Source organism: Alligator sinensis, unplaced genomic scaffold (assembly GCF_000455745.1).
Source record: "Alligator sinensis unplaced genomic scaffold, ASM45574v1 scaffold219_1, whole genome shotgun sequence".
Taxonomy (NCBI): Eukaryota; Metazoa; Chordata; order Crocodylia; family Alligatoridae; genus Alligator; species Alligator sinensis.
In genome coordinates this window covers 698,244-705,920 of record NW_005841866.1, presented here as the reverse complement: position 1 = coordinate 705,920, position 7,677 = coordinate 698,244, and the positions used below count along the sequence as shown (strand labels likewise).

Below are 7,677 nucleotides of genomic sequence, written 5' to 3'. Positions count from 1 at the left end.
AGGGAAAGAAATATAATGAAACTTGCATGCTCTCTTAGAGGCAAGTTTAACCCAAAACATAACTAAAAATAAACTAGCATTAAAACCAACCAGCACTAGCTGTAAACAAAGTCCTTTCTAGTATCAGGTAAAAGATGCAATAGTCTGTCTCGTACACACAAGAATGATGAGAGTTGGTCCTGCGGAGGGGTTTTAGAAAAGGCATAAACTTTCTTTTTGTGGTGCAAAAAAACCTATGGCATGTAGACTAATTTTTTTCTTGAACTTTAAAAAAGTCCATAAAGGGATCAATATTTCAGCTGAAAATACTAAATTCAGCATTATATCTTTTTCTTCCCCAAATATCAGTGTGTGAAAATGAGCTTCTTAGATGTTTGTTGGAGTTATGTAAATAAAAGACTGAAATAGTCTATGTTTTTTTTCCTTCTTGCCACTGATGGTCAAGAGTGTTGGCTGACAGTAAAGAATCCTGCAAGGGTGTAAGCTGCAGTGATTATAGTACTTTGTTTTTGATGCTTGAGTCTTGATTTGCTATCCCAGTTTAGATTTAAGTGAATCTTTCCATCAGATTTCCAGCACATACAGAAGAGATTTTTATAGCCTGTCCTGTCGTGCAATCATATTTGTAGTGCTGCCTAACGTATCTGCTAGGAACAAAAAGGAAGAAACTTCAGTCACTGATTCAAAGAATGTAATAAAAACCCTCTATTTGCTCTCACTTTCATGCTGTGGGATGTCGGTGAATTACTGATGTTAAGATATTGGTATTAGAAAGGGGACACAAGCAAATAGTCAGCTGAAGCAAAGGACATTCTAGTGTTTTGACAGGATGATCTGACCATTGGGCTTGACTATTACTTCTAGGAAAGGCAAGTCATGGTTTGGCTTCATGTACAAGCTACTACGAAGTAAGGTAGGGGGTGACCTTATAAAGCATTGGCTACTGAGAATGGCTACTTCTGTGCAGAATGATTAACCAGATAAGTAGAAAGTAGCTTATCCCACTAAATGCAGTGTAAGACCATGCACACCAGTAGTTACTGTGAAATGTCTATCCTTACCTGACTTAGCAGTAAATTATTCATGTAGCCATATCTTTGGTGGGTTTAGACCCAATGAGGAGTTTCTCGGGTCTAAAAAGTTTGAGAACTACTGCTAATTGCTCTGCCATATCTAGACAGTGTTCCTATATTCATTTATTGGATTTCTTTTGGCAGTGTTTCCCAACCTTTTTTTTCCCCGCGCCCTGCTGTGTGAGGCATGGACTGTGACAGTGGGGCAGGGGAGCTCTCGGCACCCAGCACAACTCATCTTTTCTGTGCCGTGCTGTTGGCATTGCCCCTGCAACCCTCATTTGGCTTGTGATCCGCGGTTGGGAACCACTGTCTTATGGGAAACTTAGTTCTCCTTCTGATAAGCTTGGGCCTGTTGGCTGCCTATACAGATGCTCAGGAGTGAGGGGGCTGTTTTAATTAGAGCGATTCCCTGATAGCTGCTCTAAATAAAATGCCTCCTCCTCATATCTGTTAAACCTCACATATTTAAAAATGGTTGTGGGATGCTTTAGCTAAACCTCATTCGGCAAGGTTTAGCTAAAGTGCCCCCACGGCAATTTTAAAATGCACAGAGGCTTAATAGACATGACAGTGAGGCGACACTGGAGCATTCAAATTAAAAAATGGAGCAGACTTAATTAATCTCGAGTTCTAATTAAAATGCAAACAAGCATGTGTATAGGCAGTTGTTGACTGCTAATCTGTAGCTATTCTACTTTACAGTCTGGATTATGGGCCATTGACCTGGAGTGTACTGAATTGCAGAAGATTTTTTTTCTGAAGTCCACAAAACCATTTATAGTAAAATAGAAACTTGGGAATACAAAAGTTTTTCACTATGTAGCAGTGGTTCTCAATCTTGTTAGACTTGAAGGCACCCCTCGTTAGACTCAAGGCACCCCTTGGAAAATGCCTGCTCATAGCTTTCATTCATTTTTTGATTATGGAAAAATAATAAATCAATTATTTTGTTGCAAAGAACTCAGAAAGACCACAACAGGTCTAACTGTTTTTGACAACATGGATTTCTGTTTGAAATCTCTGGGTTTATCTTGTGGATCTTGCCGATCTCACAGCACCATGGTTGAGAATCATTGCTGTACGCATTGCATAACAGTTTATGTTCAAGCTTTGTTTCTATACTGTATATTCTGGATCACTTCTTCCTTCAACCCCTCATTTCTAAACATATTACAGATTTTATCTCAGTACATCACTTATGTTTAGACTTGCTGAGGTTAGAGCAGGGGCGGAAAAAATATGGCCCATGGGCTGGATCTGGTCTGCCAAGCGATTTTCATCTCTGCCTATAGGCTCCCACCAATTAATTGTACCCTGCCATTCTGCATGGTTCACTTCCACCTTCATGCACAGGAGGGCTTGAGCCCCGGCCAGAATGCACAGCTTCTGGGTGCGGTTGTTGCTTCCACTGCTGCTCGGGGATCTGGTTGGCTTCCCCAGCCTCCAGTGCCTCCTCCTTATGTCCCTGCTGCAGCACTCACTCAGGGAAGCAGGTAGGGAAGTGGCAGAGTTTGGGAGGAAGCTGTAGCTGGGCAGGAGTGTGGGGCTGGGGCTGGCGGGAACCCAGGGCCCTCACCCTTCGGGGTGGCAGGAGCGTGGAGCCTGGGTTGGCCTGGTTCCATCGCATGGGGTCCCTTGTGACTCGCATGCCACTCCCGAGACTTGCGCACCACTGGGGGGAAGTGCTGTGTGATGGAGTTAGCTGCCTTCCCTGCTCCCTGCCACTTTATGCAGATCCCAGGACTCTGCCAGGAGCTGCACATGGTTGCAGGGAGCCAGGACCAGGCCTCTAGCTCCATTGCATAGGCTTTCCCCCTGGTGACACATGAGTCTCAGGATCTGTTTGTGAGCCTCAGGGAGCCCCACATGATGGAGGCAGACCGGCCTGACTCTGCTTTTTGCCACCATGTGTAGCTCCCAGACCTGGCTGGAGATGTGCGCCTCTCGGTGGCTGCGCCTGCACAGGCCATGAACACCCAGAGGGTCTGCTGTGTGTGGGGGTAAGTGTGCCATGAGGTAGGACATGTGGGGGAGGGTCCCCACACTCCCCACCCTTCCACTCAACCCACTCCCTTCCCACATACCCCCACACACAATATACAAGAGTAAGACTTTATTTTTGAACTATTATGTAATCAACAGTATATACACTATGCAAATGCACATATATAAGGACAAAAATATTTATAAAATATCTTATAGTAGATGTTTGACTTTTAGTATAAGATTTGTTTTTTTTTCTGGTTCCAATATGGCACTCCCCTCCCCACCCCCCCGGAGTACTTCCCCCATACTTCTGGGAGCAAGGGGCAGGACTTCCCGTGGTAAAGGTCAGGGGTTAGGAGAGGCACTTACAATCCCAAGATGGCAACTAGGAGATTAGGCACCTGTCTAGGGGCAGGGCTACCCTTGCGGCCCTTGACAGCTCACCAAAGCTCATTAAGTGGCCCTCTAGCCAAAATAATTGTCTACCCCTGGGTTAGAGTAAGAACAATATGTAAGGATTTTCAGATTGGCTTTAAATATAACAAAATATATATTTTTTTCATTTTTAAAATTATTAATAGTAAAGGCCTGCTTTAATGGTAAGCATATCTTGGGAACTACAATAAATGGTATATTTTAAAATAAAACCATGCAGTATCACCAGACACATCTGTGACCTGTTGTAAATTATTTAGTGATTTTTTTTTTGATTGAGAATATTTTCATCATTTTCTAAATGAAGAGTAAATCTGAATGTTGTTTTGAAGTCTGTCCAATACAAGCAAATGTGTAATAATTTTTTTTCTTAAGACAAACATTTTCAAAACTTTCTAACAGTCATGCAATTGTTGTTCCTAACAAAATGTTTTAAAAGACTATTATTATTATTATTATTATTATTATTATTATATAGATATTTAACTATATCTAGAAGTATAGATATATCTGAATGCTGTTTTAAAGTCTACAGTGAACATTGTAACAAAACTTGTTCGAAACCAGGACAAAACCACACCAAAAAAACACAAGCTGAAGTCCTTCAGATAAAATCTAACAAATGAGACCATTGTCAAAGTGGGTAAATTTTAAAACCAAAAAACTTTAATAGTTTCCCTTCAACTTTTTTTATTTGACTTGCTGATGTTTTGTGGGAGGTACCAGTTATACTACATATTGGACATAACCCTATATAGTTTTCTCTAGCATCAGATTTCTGCTTTAAAGTTTGAAATATTGTTTCCCCCCCAACAAATACTGTAGGTGAAAGATGGCATTAGAATCTCCTTGTTCTTGTTTTCTGAAAACTCACTATGTACTTTTAGTGAGAGCTTCTGGTTTTTCTGATTTAAGATGGAGACAGAACAGGTTTAAATAATGAATGTCTATAGATTATTTTTTTTAGTTGAATTACACCATGTTACTTAAATGGTTGAATTTAGCACTAATTTTTTTTAGGGGAAAAATTTCACATCAAATTACCCCAAAGAGTTCAGAGGAGCATTTAATATCTTTGTACTAGAATTTTCTAATGTTAATTCCTACAGAAATATACTATTGTATTTTTTTTATAGTCGCACAAGTGCTACCATTTCTAGGTTTTTTGGGGAGTGGGGGTGGGAGGAAGGGTTTGGTCGTTTTTTCAATGCCGGCCTATTGAGGCTTTGTGCTACAGAGTAGAGATCATTTTCTTCTTTTCACTATCTTCGTTACTTGTCCAAGAACATACAAACCTTTTAGTTCAGACCTATTTTTTTCTTGCGTAGAGAAGGCTTCTATGATTCCATTGCCCCACTTCTCTTGAGAAAGAGTCAGCATGCTGGGAAAATGGCTCAAGTGACTGGACTAGAATGTAATTTTGGGGGAGGGAGTGGTGTGGTTTTTTTGTTTTGTTTTTTTTTAATAGTTACCTCAGGTCAGGAGGCAGATGCTAGTTTTGAACTCTAATGGGCCTTGCCTGGGTGATGAGCCCTACAGTATTCTTGGACTGTTTTTACAGGAGAATGGTATTGTCAGAATTTCAAAATATCCGCATGTCCAGTTCACTAGTAAATATACAGCTAAGTTTGAATGTTTTTGGCAGTAGTTTAAACTACTCAAGAGACCATCTTTCCAAAGAATGATGTATTTGAACGTGTATTCATCTCCATTGTTATAGGAAACTCAAATCAGTGACCTCTTAAACAAAACCTTTGTCTTTGTGTCATATGTGTAAAATCTTAGTGACCTTTAATATGTACTTAATACTTGCTTTGGTACATGTATACAGCATAAAACTGTCATAACATGAGAGAAATTATTGTAAATAACTCACTTTATACCTGTTCAGTACTGTGTTTTCTTTAGAAAATCAATCTGAGTATATGAACCAATATCAACTGAATTTTCTACAATAACAGTATTGATAATAAAGGAGAACTTCATTGAGGAGAGAAGCAAATTGAGAACATAAAAGTCTCATACTGTAAGAAACTGTAGAAATGGATCAAAGAATTTGACAGGAAGTTTAATGTGTACATAAGTAGAGGCTGACAGGAACATGCTGTGTGTGTCAAAGGTTCCAGTGATGGAAAACTGAAACATAGTGCTCACTGACCACAGCATGAGCCTTGACACACATTGTAAATAACCCAAAGATATATGACTGCATTAAGCAGTAGACTGGTGTATTAACAGCAGTAAATCTACAACAGCAGAAATGGCTGGCATACAGGACTTCCTCTGATTAATATTTGTAACAGACTAATAGGAGTATAGCAAATATTTCAACTTGTGATTCCTGCTAATACAACTCGAGTTTTCTTTCCCTTCAGAATCGTGTATGTGGATACTGGCCTTAGTTCTGTAAAGCTAAAAGCAGAAGACTCTCGTGGTCGACAGCATCTAATCACTCTGAAGTTAAATGCAAAGGTACATTTGGGGAAAATACTTCTAAGCAAATCTAACCAAACAGTATGGGTTGCTTTTTTTAAATTTGTACTCGTTAATGAACTATTTTCCTTCTAAAAGTTCTTGCATTCTATCAGATGGCCTGAGAAGTGATTTTATATGAAACTGGTATGTTTGTAGTTTTTGGTTAACTAGTTAAAAATCGCGCTGTACAGTAGTCATCTGTGTGGATAGCTGCTGCATGACAGGCAGCCCTCTCAGCCCATCAGAGACGAGGGGCAGAGGTGGCAGTCATCTTGCCTGCTCCCCTTCATGGTGGCCCCCTTCCCCCCCTCCCAGCGACTGGGCTGCAGCAAGCCGTAAGGACTCCTGGCTCCTACTGTGGAGCCAGTATTTTATTTTAGCTTTTTTTTTCCCCTTGTGGATTTTTGGACATCGCTCTATTTTGTGATTTCCGTGATTTGAGTAGGTCCCTAGCTATAAAGGAGGCAAAATGTGCTGAGGATCTCACAGGATGATCAGAACAGGGAAGAATGGGAATTGAATCCTGCATGTGCATATTGCAGCTACTTATTTGCTTCTGTGTAGTAGCTGAATAAATGTTTAAGGGAACATGTATACCTGAGCTCTTCGTTTGGCTGTCAAGGATCATGCTTTAGTCGCCACTCTTTGGAGGAACTCTTTATCTCTGCACTCTATGGTGACCGGTAGGATTGAGGTCATCATGTTTACTGAACTGGTGAAAATCTTTCAGCTTTTATATAATTTGTTGTAGTCTTAAAATGTCTAAAATTGAAACTTCTGGTAGAAAAAGGAGGCTTCAGTATTTTAGTAGTTTGTGTAAACACCTGAAAATAGTGCAATAAAAAGACCAGATTATGCAACTTGTCTGTTGTAACTAGTAGTCATCAATCAACTCTGTTTCAGAAGAGTGTAGTGATGAAAGGATCAATCGTGTTTGTCCTTTTTAAAAATGTGTCTGGCATTTAAACTTGCCACAAGAGAAAATTAATATATTAAATGTGTGCTTGGTGACACAGGAGTTTGATTTCCAATGGTATACATATTAAACACATTGAAAAGGAATGCTCATCCAGGTATTTTATGTAAGGAAGATAGTGTGATATAGTTATTTATGTAAAATTTTTGTGAAAAAACATCATCTTATTTTTTGTTGTGCTGTCTTAGATTCCAGTAGTAGCTTATTAACTCATTAATGCCATCTTTATTTCCTGAAAACAGCAGCAATTTTCTTCTGTCATCTGGCAAAAGCTTTAGTCGTCTGTCCTTCAGAAATCATGTAGACAAATTGGTCTGAGTGCACTTTGAGTGCAGAACATACAACAAATCTCAGAAATGCAAATAAATTATCCATATCATCTTGCAGAAGGTGATATTGGAAGATTTCATTCACTTGTTTCATTCCCCACCCTCTTACCCACTCTTAAATTCCTTACTGTTTGCTCTGTACAAGATGTTTGGCCTAACTGTTTTGCAAACTTTAATTATTATGATAATCCTTTTTTATGAGCCCTTTACTTGTTCCAAATTATTAACTGTTTTGTCATTTAGTTTGATATGGATTATTGGTGAAGTCCATGGTCTTCACCACATTGTCAACTTCCTTATAGTTTTTAAGTTCAGGTACTGCTGCTATTACCCAAAGAAAGCAGTTCCTTGGGTAGTGAGAGAGTTCTGCTGCAGGCAGTTAAAGAACTGTGCCGTGTTA

General features: G+C 39.5%; 1 protein-coding gene across 1 annotated transcript in view; it reads left to right on the top strand.

Moving 5' to 3' along the window:
• FANCL (FA complementation group L) overlaps positions 1 to 7,677 on the top strand; it is a 55,651-nt gene that overhangs the window by 21,804 nt on the left and 26,170 nt on the right. Inside the window, exon 6 of the mRNA XM_006016735.3 lies at positions 5,873 to 5,969. Within this exon, the coding sequence (XP_006016797.1) occupies positions 5,873 to 5,969 (97 nt within the window). The remainder of the gene's footprint in view (positions 1 to 5,872; positions 5,970 to 7,677) is intronic.